General features: G+C 46.8%; 1 protein-coding gene across 1 annotated transcript; it reads right to left on the bottom strand.

Moving 5' to 3' along the window:
- Positions 1 to 313: 313 nt before the first annotated feature.
- Positions 314 to 25,479, bottom strand: LOC104621339 (probable cation-transporting ATPase 13A5; the record flags this gene model as incomplete). The annotated part of the gene is given in 27 exon segments (XM_010287797.1): positions 314 to 488; positions 1,071 to 1,143; positions 2,224 to 2,323; positions 3,030 to 3,163; positions 4,011 to 4,053; positions 5,001 to 5,080; positions 5,899 to 6,021; positions 7,300 to 7,463; positions 7,627 to 7,751; positions 8,394 to 8,511; positions 9,912 to 10,068; positions 11,173 to 11,256; positions 12,550 to 12,720; positions 15,375 to 15,413; positions 15,660 to 15,839; positions 16,125 to 16,282; positions 16,531 to 16,701; positions 17,322 to 17,453; positions 18,482 to 18,554; positions 20,682 to 20,816; positions 22,907 to 23,000; positions 23,566 to 23,646; positions 23,723 to 23,773; positions 23,775 to 23,791; positions 24,014 to 24,090; positions 24,093 to 24,159; positions 25,306 to 25,479. Coding segments are annotated over 27 exon segments (2,996 nt in total), but the record flags the coding sequence as incomplete, so codon positions are not given.
- Positions 25,480 to 26,754: the final 1,275 nt, after the last annotated feature.

Genomic DNA, 26,754 nt, shown 5'->3' with positions numbered 1-26,754 from the left:
GCGCCGCCTCGCCGCCACGGGGATGGCCACCCGCCACTTCTCCCACGTTCCCAGATGGGCAGCGCCATCCGTGCTTCCAAGGAGGCCCCGGAAAAGCACGCGTGCGTTAGCCCTCGGGCTGGCCCTTTAGGTTGCTGTGTGGCATCTGCAGCAACGCAATTTTGTCTTGGCAACACTCTGCTGAGTACACACACAGCTGGGGGGGATTGTCCCACTCGGGTCCTCGCCACGGCGAGGCTGGAGCGTCCATCCCCCGCACACAGCAGCAACGTGATCTGAAAGCTGCAGATGAGAGAGAAAAGGAGGGACTCGCCTCTGGCCGGCCAGCACTACGTACCAGGGCTGCTGCTTCACCAGAAGGAAGCCACAGGTTTGCATGATTACGGTAAAGCACACGTTGAGGGTGATGGAGAGAAGCAGGGGAGGAGAGATGAGCTGGCCCGGAGGGCGATAAGGTGCCAGCTTTGGAAAGGCTTCAGTCAGGCTCGCTGGAGAGAAACGGGAGGCATTTGCAGTCTGTGGCAGCCCAGCCCACCAGCATCCCTCTGCGTTTGCTGGGCAAGCAGAGCCACACACAGACACCCTTCTGCCCATCACAGGTGAAAGCTGTGAGCCTGGCCCTCATAAGCAGGCAAGAACCAGCTTTGATCTCCACTATTTTCCACCTGAATGTCCTCTGAATCCCCCCCTCAGGAAAACACACAGAGAAGATGAGGAATATCATCCCATCCATGCAGATCTCCATGGGAGTCTAAGAGCTGCACAGGAGAGCCATGACCTAAAGTATGCTGCCTGAGCCCCACTAGCAGCCACCAGAGCAACCTCTCGTCTTCTAGTCGAGTCTCGCGCCCAAACCCTACTGGTTACACACAGAGTTCTGCAGCTGTGTTTGCAAAGGACTATAAGCCGAATCCTACACCCTGGGCCCTAGGAATTGGTCTAGCATCAATGGTTATGATGTTACTCACAGGAGAACTTGGCTCCTCATTTTAATTTTTATTGGGAAATGAAGCCAACTATTTACACTCAGGCTCTCAGACTGACACAGCTGGCTTCCCCGAGCTGCTTACTTGTTAAGTAAACCGGAAGGGTAATGATGACATCTTGTATCAAATACTGGTGATTCCCAAAGAGTTGCAGTTGCTGGAACAAAAACAAAGGTGGCACCACCTGAGAACCAATGACAACTTCGATGTTGCGAACTGTAGCATCCGAAGCTATTTCGGAGCAATGTCATGCCAGCAACAGCAGCCTCACAGCCCTGATGCAACCCCGTGCAGAATAGCAAGCCCAGCTTGCCAGCTGTCACCCCTTGCTAATATATAGCAGCTGTGGGCAACTCAGCATTTTAATATGGCATTTGAATGTTTTTTCCACCCTTCTCCTGGCAGATACAAATGCCCCTTGGACCACTTGGATCAGATCACACACCCTTAGCCCACAGTAATACCAATGTCAGCCAGAGCTTCACTTTGTGCCAGGTTTGAAATGTCTTCGGGTAGCAGCGACATGGACAAAGTTGGTGTGCCCACACTAGTGGCTGGGGCAGCTGTCCCCAGGCGGTGACCCACCAGCAGCCCCCCTCTGCCTCCAAGCCTCGGCTGTACCCTGCAGATTCACAGCAGCTGACTGTGCTTTCCGCCCCTCACCCTCTGCGGGACTGCGCACAGAAGCCGAATTGTATTATACATCATACGTGACAGAAGATGTGCAGGAACTGAGGCCAGAGAGGTGGCCCAGAGTAAATCCATACATGAATTTCCTTCACTGTTTTTCTTTTTATATGTTAAAATTTTAGAGGATTTATCCCATATTGGTGATACACAATGGTAATTCTTCCTTAACTACCCTCCTTCATCTGCCTGAAACACTCACTCCTTTGTCAAGCTTTTTTTCCAGCAGAGAGAGGCAGCTGCTCTCCCAAAGCCCCCACCTTACAAGTCTTGCTCCTGGGCCTCCACCACCCAGCTAAGGCAGGACTCCCTCACTTCTAATTCCCCTTCTTCTTTTTAGAAGAGATGAAGTTTTATCACCGGGCTTTTTCCCCGATTCTGGGGGTCCCTACAACCAATCTACCCCCTGCCAGTAATTGCCCAGCTTTTCACATCTTTGTTATCCCTTGAAGCCCTCTATGCCTTTTCTTCCCTGCCGAGCAATACCACTAGAGATAAAAACATACGGTGAGCACAACATACTGATCAAAGATGGGCATGAGACACTTACCCAAAACAGCAGAGCGGTACCAACAAGCTGAATCAGGCCATAAAGGGTCAGGTATTTAACCACAGTGAAGGAAGCAACCAAAGCAGCTCGACCTTCCCCGCTCAAAACACAAAACAAAGCTAAAAACCCCACTTACAGCTACAGTACTGTGGGTTTAGTGCTACAGATGGTTTCTGTTTTTGAGGAGGGTAACTCCTTTTGTTTAGGATCCCTAAGAAGAATAGAAAACAGTTCAAATTCCATAGACAAATGTTTTGGCCTTAAGATACTGCAGAGCCACTTAACTACCCTTCGTCTGCAGTGTTTTGTTGCTTTGGTTTTATTCTGCAGCCACAATTTTAATACCTGGATTAAGCTGCTGTTGCTTTTTCATTACTAATTTGCTCAACAGTTTTGGGAACCAAGCACATTTCTACACAAACAGGCAATTATCTTTGCATAAATTTGGTTAAATGGCGTTATCACTGGCTGCTCCACAACCATGGGCAGCACAAGGGTATTGATATTTTAAATTAATGACAAGAAAATCTATTCTGTGGCCACTGTAATACCTGCCCTTTCACGTGACACTCCTGCTGTACCTGTTGCAAAAATATCGGCCACCATGGGCAATGTTCTCCCAAAACCACAAAAAACCTCCCAGCACTGGAATTTGAGGATCAAAACCCATTCAAAACCCCTTCTGCTTTATGTACATAGTTACTGAGGAGCGAGGTTTGGTTTATCAGCATCTTTGAGGGCAGTGCACGCCCACTCGTGACCCCACGCACCGAGCTCAGAGCAGGCAGCAGCACCCGCGACTGCACCAGCGCGGCACCCAGCAAACTCCCCTGATCAGCTCCGGCACACACTGGATGTCGGGCATTTGGGAGGTGAAAGGCGAGGCCACGGATGCCTCCTGCTCTGACAGGGATATCCCTGCATGGGCCATTTTCAAAGCCTGAAATCCGTGAGAGTCAGAAGATGGAGAGACAGCCGCCCAGCTACCCCTCCCACCCCACGCAGCATGTTTACTGGTGCTTTACAAGTTTTGCTTCAGGTGTCCTTTGTAAGTGATCTTCCTCTATTCTGTGGCCCAGCTGATCTCATTTTCCAGATATCTTCCCTTCCCTGGAGCTTAACTCCTTCTTTTGTTCATTTAATCCCATTATAGCCATTTACAATCCTTTGAACCACCCTGTATGTTGTTTCCCACACTGGAGTTTGTGCACACCTCTCCTGTTAAACAGTCTGCTAAAGTGTTTAAATCAGCATTTTATCCTCTTTCTATTCCTTTCAATCTCCTGTTCATATTCCTTTTATTGCTCCCTTACGAGCTTCCTGTAACCTGGCTTTGTCACCCCTGGTTTAGTGTCAGGAGTGGGCTGTGGACAATTTTATAAAGCAAGCTAATGCACTCTTACACAATTATATTATGATAACATATTTGTAATAATATAACTATATTGTATATAATATACTAGGTATGACATACAATAAATATATATCATAATTATTATTTTTATGGCTAAGACCCTCAAATTTACAATTGTGTAAGAAATGTGTAAGAAAGTCTCTTGCCCCTATTTCTGGGGAAAAAACAGCAAACCAGTAATCCTCCATTATTGTGTATGTTAGCATAAAAAATGCATGTAGATAGTATTTTACAGTGACACACTGACCAAGCGTACCACGGGCTAATTTGGGAAACACTGGTGACAAGTGGTGTCGGGCAGCCTCTCGTCACAGCGCTCCTTAGGTTGCAAGGCATGAAATCTGGCAAGAACGGGAGATGAGCTCCTACGTACCCCGCAGTCGTCGGCACCATCACCGCACATACCCACGTAGTAACTGATGGAGGAAGGAGGAGGACAACGCGTAAGCCTTGCACGCAGCTGATCCCACGGTGGAGCACCCACCGGCACACCAGAGCAGGGACTCGTGTTGGCCCTGGAGAAGGTGGTGGCTGTTTCCAGAAGACGAGTTGTATGTGGGGAGAGGTTGGGTCAAAGTGCACGGAGCCAAATTAGGATTAAGTTTTGAAAGAGGCTGTACCGGGAAAGGGAATGCTGCCACTTTATTCCAGTGTTTTCCCCTTGGTACCAGGGGCCCCAGAAAGGGAGAAGCGTGTGCGTTTGCAGCAGCTCCCGGGGCTGCAGCTTGGTTTTTATCAGCATTTTCTCCTCATCTGTCTTTGCAGACCCAAAGACACAGAAACTGGTGAAATAACAGAGCAGCTCCCAGACCACCACACACGAGGCCCCTCTGAGACGGCAGGGAATTTCATCCCCAAAGGAAGGGCCTCATAACCAATAATTAACTGTTTCTTTTCCAGAAAGGTATCACATCTTGTTTGTGCTTAGCAAGCAATAGCCATAGTTCGTGTGAGTCCTGTTTGGGGGGGGAAACATTCCTTTGGGGGGCCTGAAGGAGCATCTTCGGGTGATTTCAGCTTTGCAGCCGCAGCAGCCATGCAGGAGTTGCTGGGGGTGGGGGGTACTTGTATGTGCAGGGTCTGCCTCTGTATCTTTATCTCAGCCTCACTTAACGCTGCCTTCGTAGCGCACCGGCGAGAAGCCGCGGCCGAGTCTGGCGAGGGGTGCCGGTACGCCCGATGCAGAGGGATCCCTGCGGGGGAACGGGGAGGAAGGCGGCCACAGAGAAGGCGAACAGGGGCCGCGTGTGGAGGAAGGGAGGGCCAGAAAGATGGGCCTGGAGCAGCACTAGCTGGGACCGTCACACTCCAAAGAAAACCTGTTACTGGTTTGGTTCAAGAAGAGAACAAAAGAGAACCTTACTTGAGCTTCTGAAACTCTTCAACAAGGCTGGACTTCTGGCCAGGAGACATCCTAGCAAAGGCGGTTGCATTCACCAGTATCTGCAAGAGTGAGCAGCAGGCTGCTTTGGGCAGGCATTTTTGCCTCCATCCTCCCACCGAGGCAGGATCAGCCCTCCCTGACGCGTGCCTTGACACTCACAAAACCCTCTAATCCTGTCTCCCAAACCCTGCCATGGTTTTGCCACCCTTAGGGTTCAGGTTTCCTCTAACATCAGATTTATCCTGCTCTGTATTCTGCCCTGCCGGCTCTGCCGGAGGTGCCGGGAAGCCAGCGACCACCACGTGCTCTGCGGCAGCCTGTGGAGCAGCGAGGTGGTGTAAGTGTTTCCCAAGTGCAGAGCAGATGGTTGAGGACAGCAGCAATAACACGGCTCAGCCTGAGGTTTCTCCTACCTGAAAATCTGGCCGGGGAGTATAAAATCCCCAAATCTGTCCCAGCACCAAGCTATTTTATGGACTGGGTGACAGGAGTTGAAGACTTCCACTGCTAGACATGGGGATTTCATGTTCCTGATGCCCCCGCTGAGCAGAGGCCATTGCCAGTTGTGGTAGTGGTACGTGGGAATGGGGTTCGCGGTTTTAATTAAACTGAAACTGGGAAGGTGACCATGGAGTAACTCCACTGTGCAGCTGCTCGCAGCACCACAGCCACCCCTGTCACGTGAGGTCTTAGAAGATGCTGAAAGCAAGCTGTTTGTGTTAAACCTGAGGCATGGTGGGAGGCTGCCCGGAGTTGTCAAAATGTGAAGTGACAACGCTACAGCAACCGGCAGAAAAACACCTCTCTCAGCTGGAACACCACCACCACTTACCAACACAGGGAGAGCAAGTAAGGGCTTTGTTTCCTCTGAACTTACTTTTGGCAGCAAGTTGTAGAAGTGCTTTGTAACAACCTGATAGGACTTTCCATTCATTGCAAAATGGTAGTTGCAGGTTTCTCCTTCCAAGGTGATCTTTTCCTCTGTATTAGCACATACCTCCTAGAAATAAGACAGCGTTTATTCTCAGACTGAGGTAATAACATGCCATTTCACTTCCACCTCGTCAGCCTCCCACCAGGCAACCAGGGACACAGCCTTCCGCAGCATCCTTTTGTAAAACTTCACGCCTGGCAGTATGTGATTTCTAGCCATGTTTCCATGTGTAACTGTGGCGGACCAATATGCCATTTCTGTCTTAAACATTTCACGGTTCCGAGGAACCCACACCTTTTTTGGTACAACGGCTTGAACACGCCTCGATATGGAGTGGACCCCAGAGAAGACCGAGATACAGGCGCAAGGACCTGTTCCTGTAAAGCAGAGATATGGTGCCTGCGCAATGACCGGCTCCTGCAGAGCAGAGATACGGCGAGAGGAGACACCAAGGTCTGCAGAGGTGCCGTTGCCTGATTGAATCAGCCTGTTGCATATGCATGAAGTTTCTTGGAATCAGCCTGTTGTATATGTGTGCAGACGGAGATGGTGGGACTGGGACTGTATAAAAATGACACCATCAGAAGCAAAAAGGGGGACCCCCACCACCAAGGAGCATCAAGAGGACCAACGGGACGCTGCTGGATCCACGGGTGGTGGTATCTTCTTTGCTGTCTTTCTCTCTCTCTCCTCTCTTTGTCAAAGTGTAAAAGATGTGCTGTAGGGGACTTGTTTGTTTAGTTGAATTATTTAGTTAGAGTAGTTGCCATCGAGTCATTTATGTAACCTCATGCCTTGCATTTCGTATTATTAAATTGTTAGATTGGTTGGCTGGTGTCGTTTCACCTTAATTCAGTCCAGGGGGATCACGAACTTGGTCGTTGGTCTCACGGGGAAGGAGGTCGTCCTGAACGACTCCTTTCAGGCCGCGACAGTAACTAATCCCTGTTAGCCACAGGCTGCTGCTTTAGACAGTGAAATTTGGTCCAGCAGATGGTCACACAGACCAATATGTATAACTGCATTAATTCTGCACACTTCAAGTGTGATTGAGGCAGCCACTGCATCTGCAGAGCCTTGCCAGCTATTTTGCATGTTGCCCTGAGCAAAGAGCCACCGTATTAATTATTTCTCCCTAACAGGTTCATGGTCCATACCACACCTCCATATGCCCTGGAGTAAATACAAACTAGCCCCCAGGTTTCCTCTGTTCCTCAGAGCTACTTCCAAATCCTTAGCAAGGATTCCAGCCCTAGGGATCCTGGACATTAGACATTAATTAGACATTAAAAGCTCGTTAATTCCCCCTGCCACCCGAAAGCAGCCATCCTTGGCTGTGCTTACATGGAGAGCAGCTGTGTTTGCTTTGCTGTCTTCTGCCAGTCGCCAGGCAATGAAAGCTGGACTGGAGCCCTCCGGTTCGTTTGCTTCGATGAGGATGACTTTGCTGCCCATGTGAATCATGCCCACGTTCCTGGCCACCGTGACAGCTGTCTGCAGGTTGTCCCCTGCAAGGATAGCGGAGAGGCAGGCTCCTCACATCTGCCGTAGCACGGCGGCAGCCCAGGTAGAGACCACGGATGTGCAACGGAGGATGCTGGAGGGGTGAATCTCTCCCATGTGCCCCGCAGCAGCCAGCACAGCCACAGGAGGAGCCCGGGAGGAATCTACCGGTGACCCTGATGCTCCTGATGCGGGCGGCAGTCAGCTCTCACAGCACGGGCTTTGTCTCCAGCTTCAGGCCATTCTCCAGCACCAGGAGGCCCAGGAGCACCAGCCCAGACTCTGCCTCCTCTCTCGGAGCAACGACAGAAACACATGTGCTGTTTCCCACGGAAAAGCACACATGCGCTCTTGCACAGAAAGCAAGACTCTCCCGGCGGTGTTCGTTCAACGGAAAAGCCGTGCTTGATGGGAAACACGCCTGCTCCGCAGGGAAACACAACTGCCACGAGTTCAAGACAAGCAGAGCTCAACAAACACCGGCATTTCTGTAGCTTCAGCCAAGCTGCTGATCTGCTACCTTGCTGCCTCTAGGAAGCAGCAATGGAGCAGAGATGCAAGTCCAGTGAGAGGGGCAGGGATTTGCAGGAACTGGCTGGCTGAAATCCACAGATTATGGCATACAGAATTTCTATTGCAGTCCCAATCCATTACCATATAAAAGCACAATAACCAGCTTTCATTACCTTTTGATAACAGATTCTGAAATTCAGCTCAATGAGCTTTGCAGGAGCAGCAGTAAAGCAGGCAATTAACAGTGTAATCAGCATCTGCTGAGAGGAAGGTGTTATACGGTACAGCTTCCCAACAGGCTTCCTTCGGCAGGAGAGGAGGAGAAGGTTTGGGTCAGGGCCAGTCAGTTTGGGGCAGGTTGTAACAAGTAGATGGGAAAGCAACTCCACAGCGGTACCGGCAGCTCATCAGCACACCTTTACCTCTCTAGGTCGCTCACGTCTACATCCTTGCCTGGGTTTAGCACTTTGTGGGCCAGGGCGATGACTCCGAAGCCTTGGCTTGTGTACGTCTTAAGCTCCTTTAAGAAATTAGCTGGGACTGTTTACAGGAAATAAAGTTTCATGGTTAGAGTATCCTTGCTGATTGCTTTTCTAGGGCTAAATGCCTGTCCTTTAAACCACTTTATAGTCTTAGTTACAGCACTGTGGCCTCTCATAGAAGTCAGCTGGTTTGTACCAAGGCTGTGTAACTCACTGTTCAAATAAGCGATCTATGTGTCTGTTTTATACTTTTAAAATGCATGCTAAGGTGCAGGTAGAGAAGATGAATTACTGGGCAGAGAACAAATGACTGACTTCATAATTCTGTCCTAAGCTTTACTGCATACATGTTGATTGACTGAGGAAGTTGTTTTTATGTTTATGCCTTAATGTAAGAATTCTCCCAAATCCTAAATTTTCAATTCTTTGATCATTTCCGTGACTCTGAAAGCAAAGGGTTCCTTTTAACTTTGCAGTACTTTGTAGTCATTATGTACTGCAATCACAGATTTACAGTGTGGTACCTAATTATTCATTAAGCTGTAATCAATATAGAAACAATCAAGACAGGCTGAGAGGAGCTATTTAGAAGCCTGAGGAAGTGGAACATAATTTTGAAGACATTTTTCTTGCTGAGGTTGACTTGTTTGGAGGTTTGTGTCATTAGATCTTAGGTGGCTCTAAACTAAATCTTTCCATTGTCCCTCAAAACTGTTTTCACCTGTTTTCAGGTCAGTGCCATCTGAAATAACAAACCACAGAGCCACAGACCATTCATTGGTACTGTGTTTTCTTGGCAACCTTTTGAAGCATTCAGTGACTGTGACCCGAGTTTCAAGTTTGCAGACAAATTTGAGTATAAGCCTATAATATTGTTCACATACAAAAAAGAAAAGCTTATGTTTACTTGCAGAGAGAGGACAGAAGTCTTGGCTCAAGTGTTAATACCAATTATCCTTAATAACAGTAATTTGCATGTCTACAGCAAGTTTCCCATCGCTGAGATTTAAAGCCTTTGCAAGCTGGGTCAGTAACTCAATGCTGAATTTACAGGGCAATAAATTAGCAAGAAATTTAAGAACTTGTACAGCACAACACACTTGCTGTGACACATGCAATTACCTTGATCCTACATCTGCTCTGGATATCTTGACATAGCCACATTATTTATGTACCGTATCTTCAGCTGATGCAAGTCGGGCTGCACACTTCACTAGCTTTGGGCTGTCTGTGTCTTTAACTTACAAACAAGCAACGAAAACCTGTTCGTAGCGTTAACTAATGACATTTAACAAGCCCAGGGCTTGCTTGCAGGAAGAGTCATACACGTGCAGTTGTGGTGTTGCCGGTGGGAAGAGTGAGAGCTGAAAACCTTTTAGGATTAGAGTCTCAACATAAACTCTGGTTTGGATTAAGTCCAAATAAACACTGTAAAGTTGCCTTTTTCCAATTTTATACCAGTTTCTTGTCTACAGAAGCTGGACACTATTTCTGGTGCTCCTTTCATGTACAGGTAGTACTGTTCCTCTCCGATTTTCTGTGAAACAACAGACATCCTCTGCAGCCCAGAAGAAAATGGGAATTGATGTAGGATTGCTATTCCTTCCACGGGAGCCTGGAGAGGTCAGGAAAGTGACATGTTACCTGAGTCACTGATTACACAAAGCAAATCTGTTCTGAACTTCAGCTTTGAGGCTTTCTTGCTAAGGTGATTTATTATTAATAGGAAATAATTTCACTTTTGCTGCCTTCTGGCTATGGGATCAGATCACTGATTGCAAGTTTAGGAAACACGGTCTCAGCAACTCTGTCTTCCCAGTGTAATTCCCAGGAATCTCACTGTTTTTCTTTTATATTTAACTGGTTTTCCAAGCTTTGTCCCATTCTTTCTCTTAATAACTACATATTAATGTAATATTCCTGCATTTACAGTCCTGGGAACTGAAATTTGACATGTTACAGTGACATTACCAAGGGAACAGAGCAATCCTAGAAACAAGATTGATTTCCGTGTTGCCACGGGACTGTCTTCCCAGTATTGCTAGCAGAAATCACACTCCTTCCACCAGGAAGGATGCTGGCTGGTTCAACATTTGGGCTGGAAACATAACGCTTTTCAGCTGTCAAAACCTGGAGCTTCCTAAGTGTACTTTTAAGGAGAAGAGTGAAGCAAACAACATCATGCTTTGGGGTGATGCTGATAAATCTGCTAGTGGGGTTGCATGACCATTACCAGCAGGACTCATGGACCCACGTCCATGCTTCTAGCTGTAATGCCTTGTCCTTACTCACATTGCCTCCTCCTGCAGATGAACTCATGCTTTAGACATTCATTCTGTTTACACGGTCTCTCTGCATTAGTTTCCACTTAAACTGATTGTGTAGTTTCATTTTGCCAGCAGCTTTACAGGGTGAGGACTCAGAAAAGTCTGTACCTCTCATTAGCGCAAATAGTGGAGTTGGAAATGAGGGGCTTTTAAGGCACGTGAAGGGCTTTAGATGCCACTTCAGAGCAGCATCTCCACTTTAATCAGAATTTGCTTTTCTGGTCCTATGCTTCCCGGGTGTTTTGGGGGAAGATGCAACGCAGTACCAAGAGTGGTTGAAAGGCATTTTGCAACCACTACCTCAGGTAAATGGATAGTGCATGTGCTACGAGTTTGCACAAGTTGCAGGTTGAGAACACACAATATTCATTCTCAGAAAGAGCTGGACTTACACTGCTGGCCTTCAGCCCCGGTCTAACAACGCAGGTGTGAAGAGCACCAGCCCCGTCCTGAGCTGTGCTGGAGTTCTCTATCTCCTGTACAAGGAAAAGCATTATTTCTGACTTTTTCTTTTTACTTTACACCTGTCTGTTAAAGCAGGGGCAGCAGCACGGGGCGGGGGGGGGGGGGGCGGGGGGGGGGGGGCGGGGGGGGGGGGGGGGGGTGTCCCACTTACTGTTGGCACCCAGTTGCAGAAGTGTTTTGTTATGATCTGATAGGTCTTCCTATACATCGTCAGCGACAGCCACCCTGCAGCCTTGTCCTTAGCAGAAGCTTACATGTCCCTGCGTCCTTTCACTTGATAAAAGTAAAAACCTGTGTCAAGTTTCGTGGTTTCTCTAAACGCAAATTCCACATAAATGTAATGCCATATCAATGATGAAGGGAGAGAGAAATAATTATCCTTATCTAGCTGGTTTTATCTTCCAGCCTCCTGCTTTTAAAAGACTCTCACTGATGTTCTGTGCAGAAACAGGGTGGTGTTTTTCAGTGTAGGATGCTTTTAGCCCTCTAGCTCTGTTACTTTACATGCTGCCAAGGCTCACAGCCTTGTAGTCGCTGCCATGTGGCTCTGCTGCTGCCCGCTCTTTCACAGGAGCGAGCACCAGCCTGATGCCTTCCCGCAGTGCTGCAGAAAGAGCTGCCATCTGTTTTACTTATTGATTAATCTCTCTTGAGCAAAAGGTTGAAGGAGGAAAGATGATGAGGCAGTTAACTGGAGAGACCCAGAACCCCTCCAGGCTAGGACATAGCAGGGAGAAGAGCAGCCACTTTCCTTCTCATGCCTCCTTCCATCCTGCTCCCACTCAAGCAACTCTTCATCCCCACGGATGAGCCCCGAGGCTCAATCTCTTGTCTCTTCCCAGGTCTCTCTGAGATTTGTTGTTCACTCAACTGGAAGCTCCAGCCTTGGTTTCTCCACGGGGATGTTCCTTTACTAATCAGAGATAACAGCCTTTGGCATAAGGGCGTGAAAACCTGCCTGCGCGTTCCCTTGGCTGACTTGCGCTCTACATTGCGTGGTCTGATCATTTGCTTGCAGCAAGCAGCAACCAGGCTCCCCCTCTGCTTCCTTACACTCCAGTGTTTCCAATGCAGGCAGCCCCAAGGAAAATGATTGCTGGACTATCAAAAAGCAGCCACGGTGCTGCAAATCTGTCATGAGGTTAGTAGAAATAACAGAGCAAATTCAAGCTCTTATGATCAGGACTGCCAAAGGAGTTTCCCCTACAGGCATTTATTTGAGCTTGACTCGTGAGTTAATCCCCATGAGCTGGGCTGGGAGTGTCCATGCTTCAGATGTGTGCAGAGGATGCGAGTCACCTTACCCAGTGTGTGCCCTCAAACATCTTCAGATGCAGCGGATCTCCCTGAATCTTCTTGTCCAAAACCACCAGTGAATGACAGCTTGCCATGGCTCCGCACAGAGGTCCCCAGGGCAGAGGAGTGCTGAATGGGAACTTATGGATTTTCTGAAACCTGATTAAAGGAGAAGGTTAGTGGAACTGCTTATAAGGGGGATGCAGAGACACAAGTCCTCATCTAGTGCATACAGGTGCTGCCCTGCTGCACTCGGTGGAGCTGAGCCCAATAACTGCAAGAAATGCATTGTCCTACCCATCCTGCTGATGAACAGGTCAGATGCATTCAGGAGGTCAGAAAGTACCCAATAATTAATTGGCACGAGTTCAACTTGATGTGAAGTAACTGTGTTACTTTACTTTCACTGTAAAACACTCAGAGGGACTGGCACAGACACAGGACTCCTGCTTGGCTATGGCAGTTTGGGATTAGACAAAGCAGAGAAGACACTATCAGAGAGGAAACAACTTGCAGCAGGGATCTCGAGAAGTTTGGCAATGTGCCCCAGGAGAAGATTTGTGAAGCTGCAGTATGGAAAGGGGGTGCATCTGCGTGGGCTGGTGCTGTGTACCCACCAGAGTGGATAAGTACCGTCAGCCCACTCAGCACCACTGGGAGGGATGCGAGAGAGCCACGAGGAGCCTGACCTTCACTTCCAGCTGTAGATTTTACATCTGCACAGCCACAGACACCAGATGCTTGTCTCTCACACCTTGGTTTTAAAAAAGAGTAAGTTGGTTGACTCCTACTGAGTTACACTAAGGCACGCTATCAAAGATTCATGCCCCAAATTCTTTCTGTGGACAGCCTTGAGGTTTATTCCCTCCTTGTCACTGCAGTACAGAGCGAACACACGTGAGACTGGGCTGGGAGAAGGCTCTATAATTTCATCATGGAAGTTATTTCTCAGAGTCCTCTCTTATCACACACACACATTCCTCCATAAGAAACTGGCTGGCTGACAAGATGTGTCTGCCAGACCACAACGCAGCCTGTTACCATTTAGGCTAGAATGTTAAGGAGAAATTTAAATAGATTTTATTTACCTTTGATCACCAGTAGCATCCCATGTTACTAACACAGGCGCACTGAAATGAATCTGGAAGCGAGCAGCGTGACAGCTTGCAGCTGTGTTAAAAGGAACAATGAATCTGGGACCTGTTGTCCCTCTGGGCCATCAAAGTCTATTCTGTTTCCAGCAAATTATACCTTGTTCTCAGCCCGGTCATAATTGGCTTATTAATTAATACTTGAGAGACGCTGTGAAACTGCTAAACATCACATAAACCCAACAAACATTTATATCCTATTAAACGTACAATAAGATATTTTGTAAGTTGAATTAAATTCCTTTACAGTCATTGCCTCGCAGCATTCAGCTTAGCTGACAGCTAGTCTTACACTATGTTTAAAAATGTGAACATTTAAGAAAGAGTAATTAGGCAAATAGGCTAATGAGATCAATGCAGACAGCAATAGCTCCTCCTTGTGTTTTGGCCAGCCACCAGCACTGGTTCCCAGCCGGGTGCAGATGGGACATGCCTGCAAAGAGCGCTTTACGTTTTGATACCTTACAGAGGATTTTTTAATTACATTAATTTATTCTGATATACGGATCCGGTTTTGTTGTGCTGCTCAATGTGAGCAGACACTACCTGCAAGGCTACCTTCATGGAAATCGCTCTGGCACCGCTGCAAGCTGTCGGCCTTTCGGTGTGCTCCAAGCCCGTTCAACGTGCGCCTCTTCAGAGTGGCCTCCCTGATGCACTGGAGGAGGGCCAAGAAGAGATTGTACTGTGCACCTGCGGTTTGCTCCCACTGGAAGAGTATTTTATTGGTTGACACATATTAATTTCTTCTCATTAATTTGCATCAGATAGTAATTTTCTCTCTGTCCTTTGAGGGAGTATTTGGAATGTGACTTTTCTGCTCTCACAATGAATTCATCCTTTCATTCATATGGTATGATTATCTCGGTGGTGTTGAAGTATCTGATATATTAACAACTACTAATGAAAACCTGGGAGTAGATGTGGGGTGTGATTTGTCCTGGCCACTGCAGAAGACTAATATTTTGTGTTTAGCATAACAGGCACTGCAGAGCTGAAGTCTGTTATCGTATTACAGTAAGACGAATTAAATTCTGGATCCAGTCAAGTTTGATGTTTACATAATGGCTATTTCCTGAGTATTTCAGTGGTCTTTGGGCTTAGAATTGAGATGGAACCTGCCATGGGTTTGAGGGAGTCCCTAAGGACGGCTGAGCTTTGCAGGTCTGATCTGGGGTCCCACAGATTTTTCACAGCATTTACAGAAGGTAGGTGAGATTCAACAGGCACCAAAGTCAGCAACACTTAATTTCAACAGAAGGAGCATTATCCTAACATTTAAATGACGAAAGGTTTATTGACTAGATTAAGAATATTTATTGAAGTGTGCTGCGAATGACATAATTGAAAAGCTCTGTGCATATTCTCCAAATCCCCTCAGGGTAATTAAAAACACTCATGCTGCTGCTGACTTCTGTTTGTCTTGAATTAACAGCAACCTTTATGGCTACGCCTGCCGCAGCGGCACCCAAATGCCCTCCTCGGAGGGAAGGAGCTGAGCAGGGAGCAGGGACACTCATTGCACGCTGCCTCCCCAAACGCACCCAAACATCTCTTGCTGTTTGCTGTTCCTCCATATCCTGTGCAACTGCCTCTCTCCTAACTAGACATTTGGGCAGTACCTTCACGCTGGAGATTAGTCCTCGCTAATGAAATCCTTCCTTACCGGCTCATCTCTGGATGACGCCCCACAGGTCCAGTCCATCTTCTAGCGTGCCTGTCTAGATTTAAATAAATACCTAGTTACCCTGCCATCGCCCACCCCTTCCCCCTGCGTGTCCCCAGAGGTCTTTCCCGGCTCCCAGGCAGGGTCAGGAAAGCCTCCTGCCCGCAGCGTGACCCTGCTGCATGGGCACCTCTAGAGGATTTCCCCCCGGGTTAGATCAGGGTAGATGCGGTGGAAAAAAGAAACGGCCCGTGTTCCTAGCAGCCCCCAGCATCTGTCCGTGCCCCAGGAAGCGCCTTACTTTGTCAAAGCAAGCAAGGTTGAGCTGCCCGCAGATATTAATCCTCTCTGGGCTGATGCAGAAAATCTTTTTTTTCAGCCTCCTCCGGGCATAAACAGTGCCTGTTGTCAAGGCAGCGGGGAGAGCGGGAGGCACAGCCATGGTGAGGAGGGCCATAGCCACCACGTCTACCACCGGCTTCTGCGAACAGCGAGAGCAGCAAGGGCAATGGGGCAGGGACAGCCTCCCTGTCCTGCTACCACCGCTCCCGGGGGGCCGACCTGGGCTCCCCCGCCCAGGAGCAACACATCCTCTGCCCCTGGGGGTGGCAGATTTATTCTGGTTTGTTCTGTCCGTCTCACCACCACCACCACCATTTCTGGCACCCAAAAACTGAATTATAGAAGTGAACAATATTCCAAGGATCTTGAGTGACCAAGGGCTCAGAGCTGGTGCCTGCAGCGCGGAGGCATCCCTCATACTTACCTTGTGGGACACGAACACACACGCGGTGTAGATGAGTCCAAACACGCCAATGACAGAGAGGCCTGTGATGAACTTGAAGGCATCGCTGTAGACTTTGAAGTTCGCTGGCTTGGGGTAGAGGATAGATCTCACCAGGTCACCTTTAGCTGTATTGAACCCTGCGTGAAGACATGCCATACATTGCGTATGTGACATAGTGGCGGCGTACCGCGTCAGTGCTACAGGTTACAGGCTACCTGTTACAACAGGTAACATTGCACAAGCCTTAGCCATCAGATGGCAACAGGCATTTCTTGGGGACAGCATACCTCTGCTGGACCTGAACTACAAAGAGAAACCAGCTCTTCTACCAGCCTCTGGGACTGCCACTTTCTCTCCACTGGTTAGCAAACGATAAAAGAAATACCCGTTTGCAGCACGACAGCTCTCGCAGGTCCTCTGCCCGTCAGCTTCGTCTGTATGACTTCTGTCCCACAGAAGAGGACATGTCTTTGATAGTCTTCCATGCTATGGGTTTTCCAGGGCATTGGACTCTCCATGAGGGGCAAGGGAGTTTTACCAACAGGAATGCTTTCACCTAACAACAACAGCATGCGGCTTCACATAAAGGGCATTTAGAAGTCTATCAGGTGCCGCACATTAGAAAGTGACAGCACCCTTCAGGTGCTCAAGCTTGCCTGACTAATTAGCTGCTTATGTACTCACACATGTGGATTTATGGTTACAGACATTATAATAGTCTTAATTTCAGAGTACATCGGATGGTTTCTCTGCACATTTTGCATCAAGGAGCTTGGGTCAAATTTTGCTCCTGAACCAAGTTCCTTGCCTCATAGTGTCTTGATGTTTAGGTATAACACTGAACCCTGTGCTCATACATAGCCTGCTTGAGCAGAACTGCTGCAAGATCAGAATCCAAAAACTCAAAAAATTCAGTGTATTTGAGTATTTTCACTTTCTACTCCTGACAGTATATTAATCATACTTGTTTTTAATGTGGATAAAAAAATGTGTATTATACAATGGCAGCGTTCAAAAGCTCAAGACAACTGTGAATTATTCAAGCCACAGTTTTTCCACCTCCTGCTGCAAACTATTGTAATAAATAGTAAACAATTTGCCGTCAGAACAGATAGAGACATCTCCCTGACAGACAATCTGCACAAGGTGTTAGCATTTCAAACTCCAAGGCTGCACCTGTGAGCATCCCTTCATTCACAATGCAGCTTCCATCAATCAGGACAGCATCACATGGGAGAGAGAGCTTTTTTCCATCTAAAAGCAGCATGTCTCCAGGGACTAAGTAACGAGACTCCAGCTCTTTGCAACCTATAGAACAATACAAAAATGAACTTTACTTGTGCACAAGTTCTGGGCAATTAAAAAAAGTCTCAAGGCACACACATCATCACTAAACTTCCACACGACATGATGTAAGGCCAGCGCTGCTTAGAAATAATACTGACTGAAAAAACAACAGCACAAAGTTCGGCCCTTGTCTAAATGCCTCCCTCCAAGTTGTCTTCAGTTTTATTTGCTTAGTCTCCATAAAACGCTCTGACCAAGAAAATCTATCATAGAGTCATAGAATGGTTTGGGTTGGAAAGGACCTTTAAAGGCCATCTAGTCCAACCCCCCTGCAATGAGCAGGGACACCTTCAGCTAGATCAGGTTATTCAGAGCCGCATCCAACCTGACCTTGAATGTTTCCAGGGATGGGGCATCTACCACCTCTCTGGGCAACCCGTTCCAGTGCTTCACCACCTTTGTTGTGAAAAATCTCTTTCTTACATATAGTCTAAATCTACCCTCTTTTAACCAAGGCTTTTACATCTCCCATCACCCTAGCAATTGTCCATCTCAATGTCTTTGGGAGGCAAAAATAACTATAACCCCTATTTTACGAGCAAGGAACTGAGACGCATGAAAAAGTGCACACCTCAGTGGGAGCCATATATCTAGTCTCCTTGAAAATTGCTCACAAGTTAATTGACAAGACTGTGAAAGTAGCCTCAAGCAGAGCAGGGAAGCAGGTCTCGGAAGGCCAGAGTTATTATCTATTTGCTTGTTTGTGAAATTAGATTTTCCAAGCCGTTCCCAATGCTTAACACAAATTACTAGGTTCACCTGTATTATTACAGATGCTGCAGATACAGATAATGATACTGTACCGCATAGGCTGTGCCCACACTTCTCACTGCCCAGCCTGGCTCACCTCCCTCTGCCCCATTCTCCCTGCAGCTCGCCCTTCACGTTTCAGCCGTAGAAATCAACAGGAGCTGTGCAATTCCAGGTACATTTCAACATGTTAGTTAATTATGCAGGCTGGTGAGGAAAATGAGACTCAGATGACTCACCTTCGCTCTTTGTGCAGACTGCAACCTGGACTTTGTTATGCTCCTCAACGAGGTCATGCAGCTTGGTAGACTGCTGTTGATGGGAAAGCAATTGCAGTGTTGAAACACCAATACTCAAGGGAAGCGGTAGGTTACAATTCAGTGATCATGCTAACATCACAGAAACTGAACCCTGCTGAGTTATCCAGGGGAGGTTTCACATCACTTAGACGTCAGGAGGAGAGTTCATTGAGTTAACCTGGAACAAGCTGCTGTGGGAACATGGACCTAATTTTCTGCTCACTTCCAATTCGTGCTGCTGCATCTCCCTCGACCTTCAAGGGCCTATTCCTGCCTCGTGCCAGAGTAAGTCTCCTTACTTGCACTGTCGCTATCTGCAGTCCCTTCATAAAGGGTTTCTTTGTGCTCAACAGTTTTATCCTTGGCTAGGAGGCTATCAACAGGACAACCAGGTTGTAAAGACTATCGTTACAAAACTGCCATTGCAAGAAGAAAAAACAGAAATTCTAACTTAGCTGGGTATCTGTGCTTTGCCAGTTTTTGCAATCTAATTCAGACAGTTACAATATCCTGAGATAATGATGAAGTCAACTCTCATTGCGAGGCCATTACAGAGAATGCCTTATCTTGATTTAAAAGTTGCAATTGCAAAAAACTAATCCCCAAGTGTGGATTTCTTCATTGGCATTGCTCATGTGAAGATGTCAAGCCAGTTTGAAGAATATCCAGAGGCCCCAAACGTTGTAATTCCTCCTGCCAAAATTATTGGTCACAATAAAACCAGCCTTGCCAAAGCAAGCTGAATGGACCTTATCTGTTCTTCATGCTCTGCAATACCAGGACGTGACACCAACACTTTAAGTACAAAGGTGTGCTCGAAGAGATCGAGTGCGTGTTCAACATGGGAGTGCTAGTCATCCTACAGATATTAGTCAGAGATACAAAAACGCGATGCGCAGCCAACACACCTGTGCTGGCAAAAGCCCCAGCTATTCACAAAGCCCTCGCTGAGATCAGCGTGAGGCAGCGATGCAAGCATGCCCTTGGCAGGGCACGGGTGTGCAGGAGTGCCTCGTCAGCACAGCACACCAGTGAGCACATGGTGCCCAAAGCCCTGTGAGCCCGGGGGCCCAGGATCCACACCGGGAATGTGCACACATGCCTCTACCAGCCCAGGGAAAAGCAGGGTCGATTCAAACAAAAACCGGCTGCTGGAAGGGCAAATTATTGCTGCCTCCCGGGCAGCACTTCACAGAGCAGTCTGCTATTCCACCTACTCAAGGAACCTTTCTAAGGGCTGAATCTTGCCCTTCTCCACTAATTCAGTGCAGGAACAATGATTTTAGCAGTGAATCGGGAGACAATGACGTGAGCTGTGCCTGGCTTTGAAGCAGAATGACAGTCAGGTCAGCGCATCCCAGAGCAGCCATCCCCCACCTCAAATCACGCCCCGCTGTCTGCAGGAACTGTAATTCTCAATGTTGTCCTCTAACCCTTATATTTTTCCTGAAAATTAACAAAACATTTACCAGAACCCAGGAATCCTCAGTTCATTTTTGCTTTTAAACCTTAACAGTACAGAGGAATGTGATAACTAATATCCAAGACCTGAGAGATTAAAATCTTACCTGCCAGACTCCTGTTCCTATCGCTCTTTCCCATCTGTACTTTCACTCACATAGTTTCTCTTTTTTCCCTATTATATCCTTTCTCCATGTGATTTTTGCCTTCCCTGTGTATTTCAAGTGGGTTCAGAAATCAAGGAAGTGTTTCCCAAATTCCCAGTGAGAGCAAATTCCCGCAGGAAGCACCAGGAACATCACCTAGCTGCATGAGGATACTCAATGGCAGGCAAGCATTGTGCAAGGCTCAGCTCAATTTATTTGCCTTAACATAGAGGCTGAGGGTTTCAGGTTTATCACAGGTGAGTGCTTTAGGTCAAAAAGTGAATGAGCCAAGACTGTTAGAAAAACCTTCCAAGCAGCTGTATCCACGGCAGAAGGGTTGAACAATGTCGAGAAATAAAAAGTCATGTTTCTTTTTGCTGTTAAGACCTGTTATTTAGCAAACCCTAAGAGGAGTGAATCCTCCTGAAATTACAGGAGGAAGGTGGTATAGTCCACCTTCATAAAGTCTTACAAATACCAGGTGCCAGACCTCAATCCAGACGGGGAGCTGGCAGGCTGCGCGGCAGACTCACCTGCCTGAGGTCATACACAGTTAAGCCAACAGAAATGATCGACAACATTATGATGGCCACTGAATATTCAGTGTAGCCTTGGCACAGCCACGGCGTGAGGGTGAAGGCTTGGAACACGTAGAAGGGGTTTAAAATCTGCAAACACAAATGTAACACACTTCAGGGGATGGACATAACACATGTCAGAAGAGGTTGAGTGTGGGAAGAGGCAAGAACATTTCATTAGAGCATCCTGGTGCCTTAAACACTGGTTTAAAGGGCTGTTTTGCCATCCCAAGGCAGCATTCTGTCATGGCTCTTTTAGAGCATTAATAGCCTCCAGCTCTGAACTTACCAGCTTACACGTAGTTCATGATATTTGTAATTAAAAGCTGTTGCTAACCAGTTACTATGCTGGCAACTTAAAGTCAGACTTAACGGACTTAAAGTTGGTTGGTTTCCCACTGTAGCCAAAGGTCACCTTAACATTTCCGATGCTAAGTAATTGCTACGCAGGAGACACTGCCCAAATGTGGGGAAAAAAAGACTGAATTACTGTAAAAGTCTTTAATGCTTTGTGATTTAAGAAAGTCACTGTGAATATGATATTTATTTGGAAAAAGAAAAATGGTAAAGAACTAAAGGTCTGTGGGGCCATCAGTAATCAGTCTTAGACTGCAGCTAAAATGAAGGCTTGATTTCCTCGGACTTCCACTTTCAGCTGCTCTCCATTGTGTCAGCCTTACAATACCAGTCATCACTCACTTTAATGTGTTATGCTAAAACAGGCCACAAGCCCCACTGAAGTCTGAGAACATAATTTTAGTTATTGTGGTATCTAGCTAACAAAAGAATTAGATGAAGTTTTTCAGAGATTTGCCCACCACTTGGCTTGTCTGAAGGAGTGATGGACTTTTTTGGAGAACTGGTATAACTAAAATAGCCACTGAAAGAGCTTTCTGCATAAAGAATGGAACGGAAATGAATTATTCATCTGACAAATTTGGTCCCTCGATGAAAATTCAGTACTTCCTTTGACATTCACTAGGACAAAGAGACAGACTCTAAATCAGGGTGCCGGCCTTCGGACACTGAAACTGTATCTGGACTAAAATACCACAAGCTTATGAGGACCAGTCTGCCTCCAGGCACCACCATTAATATTTCAGACATGAAGCTTCAGTCGTGGACAGAAGTGCCGAGTTCAGACTACATAAACTCTTCAGAGTGCTACACTGGCGTTCTCTTCAAAACCATCTCCAGAGGGCGCTGGAAGGTTGGTAACCTCAAAGATAAGCGATTTCAGGAGCCCTGGAGCTTCTCGTGTGTTTTGTAGGGTTGCAAACAAACTCTGCTTAAAGTTCAGACGCATACTAGCCCGGAGTCCCAGCTTTCCTAGCTCTTTTCCATTTTAAAGACGTTCAAGTAGCATCCATAGTCCACTAAAGTGAACACAGATGACTTGACAGTATCCTGTACGCAAAGCCTCTGCTTACGGGTTGGCAAAAATATATGTCCAGCATTTCTATACGCAAACTCGGCAAGTAACCATCCATACGTGTCTCTCCTCATATCCACAAGCTGTGTTTGTTTTGTCCTCTGTAGAGGAAGAACAGTCTTGCAGTGTGTCCTTATTTATGCAGGAAAAAAAAAATTCTTGCTTCTATGTCATAGGAGAAAGGGAAGTTACTAGGTGAACAAGGCAATTATAAAATAGGAATTTCCCAAATGTTGTCCTCCATTCTATAGCACACTCCTGACTTACACTACTGTTGAGGCCACAAGCAAGCTTGTACAATGCTTTGTACTACCTTTGGACTACTAAAACAAGGTTATTAAAGAGGAACAAGTATGCCTTAGTTGCACCGATAACATTTTCATTGCAGATCATGATCAAGAGCCTACAGGAAAGGACAGAACTACTGATGTGGCTATGGTCAGTCACAGCAGTTGCAGAAAGCACAAGCACTCCAGGTGCATGTCACTGCTCAGTCACAAGGCAAGATACCCCAGCTCATGGGAGATGTTCATCATCATCATATGGGAAACATTTAGCTCTTAAGTGTGCAGCACCAAGCATCCTCTTAGCTTCATATTCCTCCCTGCTGTAACCTTCTGCCAGGAATGAATGCTAATAGCCATAAAGGAAGCTCACCAACTTTCCTCCATGGCTTATGCCTATGAAGCAATCACCCCATCCCAGTGTGGCCAGGTAAAGTCTTCAAAACACTTCAAACCTGTCCCACCAAGTGCTAGTCTGACTTACTGATCTCTTTAGAAAGTAACTTCCAAATAGGATGAATTTCAACTTCAGTGGCATTAGGCCCACACACCAGCTGCCTGTAGGAAGGTAGAGAAGAGTTCCCCATGTTATAGATTAGTCACATAGGATAAGACTTCATGTGGAAAACTGCGCACCCAGATAATATTGACACTTATCTAAAGAAGTAAGTGCTGGGGGACTGCACGGCTAAGCAGGACAAATAAACCTGTCAGGAAGCTATTGTATCCAAAGAGGACTTTACACAGTGGCAGAATTTTACTGTTTTCTTGCTGAAAAGATTGTTGGTGTGCTGCTAAACGTTGTGATGAGCTTTCCAGAGGGCTTTTAAGGAGAAAATGGCAAAGTAAGCCAGTCACAGCTTGCTGCACCCTGAAATCCAGGGGGAACCAGTGGTGTTCTCCCCAAACTTAGCCTGGCATCCCTGGGAAGATAATGAGCTCAGTCAAGTGTAAGGGATAATGATGTTGCACCTTTTCAAATGTCACCTACGCAGTTTGCACAGCCTTACTACTAAGGTAAAGTAGTAAGGAGTAAAGAGTCACAAGAAGCTCACATGAATTTGAAAGGAAGGATTAATAGGTCACGCTGTCACAACTAGCTCATACGTCTACTCAGATGTACCTGATCTTCTGTTCCTCCCTTGTGAGGCCAGCTCCAAATTTGTGGTGTATGCTGTGACATGTGTTGCTGTCTTCTAATGATCTAGGATAACAGGAGAAAGTTCAGGCAAGGGAGTCCCCTGCCACAAAAGGTTTTGTAACAGACTGTTGACACTCACCCAACTTTCCTGAATTCTTTTACAGAAAAGTCCCAAATATAACGGATTTTCTACCTGGGTACATCTCATCTGCAAAACAAAATAGCAAAAATTCCTTTTGCCATTCAAGGGAAAACCATCTCGCTGTTGCAGAAATATTTCCCATGTTTTAGGGGAAAAAATGAGCTTCTGTAAATAGGATTCACAGGAAGATGCTGACAGAGCACCCTTGGGAGCCTCCAGGTGCCTTGACTTCTATTTTCACCTGCTTCCTCCCTGCCATCTTCCTTCTCTGTTTTATAGATTACTTACCTTTAACTGTGGCTTCATTACAGCTCTGTTTATGACAGAGTCTTTATCAGCTACAAGAGGACCATCTGAATTACTACAACAGGTAGTGCCAATGTGGACAAATCAATCCAGGTCACCTTCTTGCAGGTGTATCTCTGAAACTCATCCTAGAGAAATAGAGCACAGTTCAGTGACAGGCACAAAATGTTGCCTATGATAATGTTTCCTGACTCCGGGAAGCATATATGAGATTCCCAGAGAACTACAATACTGTGGCATTGTTGCAATCATAGCAATTCTCAGTCCATAGTAACAGGGATGTTGGTATCAGTGTTTTAGTACCAATCAGTAAAGCACTTAGAAGTCAGTCTCGCAATCATCTCCATTTGCTTTGGTTCACGCTGCAGAGCAACTTCAGAGAAGATGAAACTAGACCAGAATCTTCAATAGTTACTGGATAGATATTCAGTCTGTGGGATCAGACTAGAGCTAGTTGGATGTAAAAGCTTTCTGAAATACTTCTGGTATGGACATTGAGTCCTCAGCACCAGCTACTTTGCTCTACAAAACTCCTCTAATGCTGTGTTACTTGCTACACATCCATAGCCAAAAGCAACTCAGCTTTACTGCTATACATGCATTTGTCAGACTGAATTGTCCTTTAATCAGTTTAGTCTAATGTAACTAGTTACAATAAGCAAAAGATTACTCAGTTAGTGGTTTAAGTGCATTTATTTTAGGAATAAAATGCAATGTTGAGCGTTAAGTGTCTTAAGTATTTGCTCTGATAGAATTGGGTTGGGTTTTCATTTACAGTCCTGGAGTCTTAGAATATAACTAATGTCTGAAATGTAGCTCTCTAAAACCCATCTCCTTGTCATTCTCTAATACCTTTAAAGCAGAAAGGCTATGAACAGCCACAACTTCTGAAGATGATCCCTCCGCTGACGCCAGTTAGCTGCACCCCATGCACATAAAGGAAGGGAGGAGGCAGAGCTGTTTAATGGAACGTGCTGTTGGCAGAGGGGAGCTGCTGCAGCCTGCGCATGGGCAGCAGCAATGCCTGAAGCCTGCTTGGTGCCCAGCCTTCAGGCAGAGTAGCTGCACTCTTGTCAGAGTAAACAGGGTCTTTTACACAGTACTTCAAACTTTGCAAGTGGTTGGTCCTCTGAAGCTTGACTCATCCCTGCCGCTCCACTTCCAAAAGTGGGAAGTGTTGTTAACCTGCTACATCATGCAAAGATAGACAGGCAGCCCTATCTGGGAAAACAACAGGTTCTGCAAATAACGATGAGCCAGGAGGGTTCACCTACCATTGTTCTGAGAAGAACAACATCCGCTTCTTCCAAGCTGCAGCAGATGCAGGTTGCCCACACATCCCACCCAGGCTTCCAGTAAAACAGCAGCAGCAGAGCCCCACAGGACAAGATGCATTCAGCAACACACAGGACTCTCCGCCAGCCTTGGGCTTTGTAGCCAAATACCTCCTGTACAGCAAACAGAAAGCGTTCTTTGTTAACAAACTTGACCTTGGCATTTGTTCATCAGGAAGCCCAAGCTTATTGAAAAGAAAGGCTGGTGACTGAAGCCCTCCCTCACAACGGCTCAAGGTCATTTTTGGAAATGAGAGTTTGCCGATTGATATGACATAGTTAAGAATACAGCAGAGCTGCTGAAAGGAGGATGCTCCTGGGCTGCTGCTGGCAGAGGACCCTTGTCACATCAGCTATCCCGGCATTAATGAAGAATTAACTCCAGTCTGGAGCTTTTACCACCAAGACTGCAACTGACCCATCACGGTAACACTTCTCTATCTGCAGTGCTAGCACCAAACGGCCCTGCCTGCCAGCGAGGAGGATGCCTCCATGCAAACTTAGCACTGACTGCTGAAATCTACCTCGCAAGCAGGGGCACAGAATCTGCCTCAGGGAAAGAAAACTGCCAAGGCTCAAGCAACTGCTCTCAGGTACCAGGTACCGTACCTACTGGTGTGTTATCTTCCACCACATACACTTTATCTTGAAAACAAATACGGAAAGGCTCTTTTTGCTCTGTACACTCTCTTCCTCCAACTCATTCCCCAGGTCATCTGTCATCTTACCTACTTGCCCTTCCATTTTGATAGCCCAATAGTCATCAATTCAGTGATGCTCCACTGTCTGTGAAGGAGATGAAGTCCATAGCTTTAGTTTTTCCCCCTCAGAAGAACTTTGGGTGGAGATGAAGTCCATAGCTTTAGTTTTTCCCCTTCAGAAGGACTTTGGGGTTTTGTACCCTTTGGTTTGCTTTAAACCTGCCCATGGGGCTAACAATAACTTTAATGCCTGTAGCATAACTGGATCCTTATCTACACATTGGGTGCTTTCCCAGCCCTCTCAGCACCCTACAGAACGTGAGGGAAGGAGGAGATGCTCCATCCACAGCAGGTGGCTTACAGCACCCAGGGGTGCCAACCCTTTGGTCACCCACATCCAGCCTGGCCACAGCTCTCGCAGCAGTGAGACAACAGCCTTGGCAGGTGCCACCCTGGCCCTGCAGCCCTACACCCACCCCCTCAGCAGCTGTGGGTCTGTTCCTTTCTGCTTCCCCACAAGCACCAAGGCAGGGACCCAGGCAGCCCCTACAATGGGACTCGCTTTGAGCCACCCATGATACAGCAGATTGTGTAAAAGTTTATTTGGGAAAAGAATTTTGTTTAAGGCTGAGATGAAAACCTAGAAAAAAGTTTTAATTTGTTGTGTTGCACCCACTGCTGAAAAAAT

This window comes from Phaethon lepturus, unplaced genomic scaffold (assembly GCF_000687285.1).
Source record: "Phaethon lepturus isolate BGI_N335 unplaced genomic scaffold, ASM68728v1 scaffold28535, whole genome shotgun sequence".
NCBI classification, from domain to species: domain Eukaryota; kingdom Metazoa; phylum Chordata; class Aves; order Phaethontiformes; family Phaethontidae; genus Phaethon; species Phaethon lepturus.
Note: the sequence above shows the minus strand (reverse complement) of the source record. Positions and strands in the feature narration are given on the sequence as shown.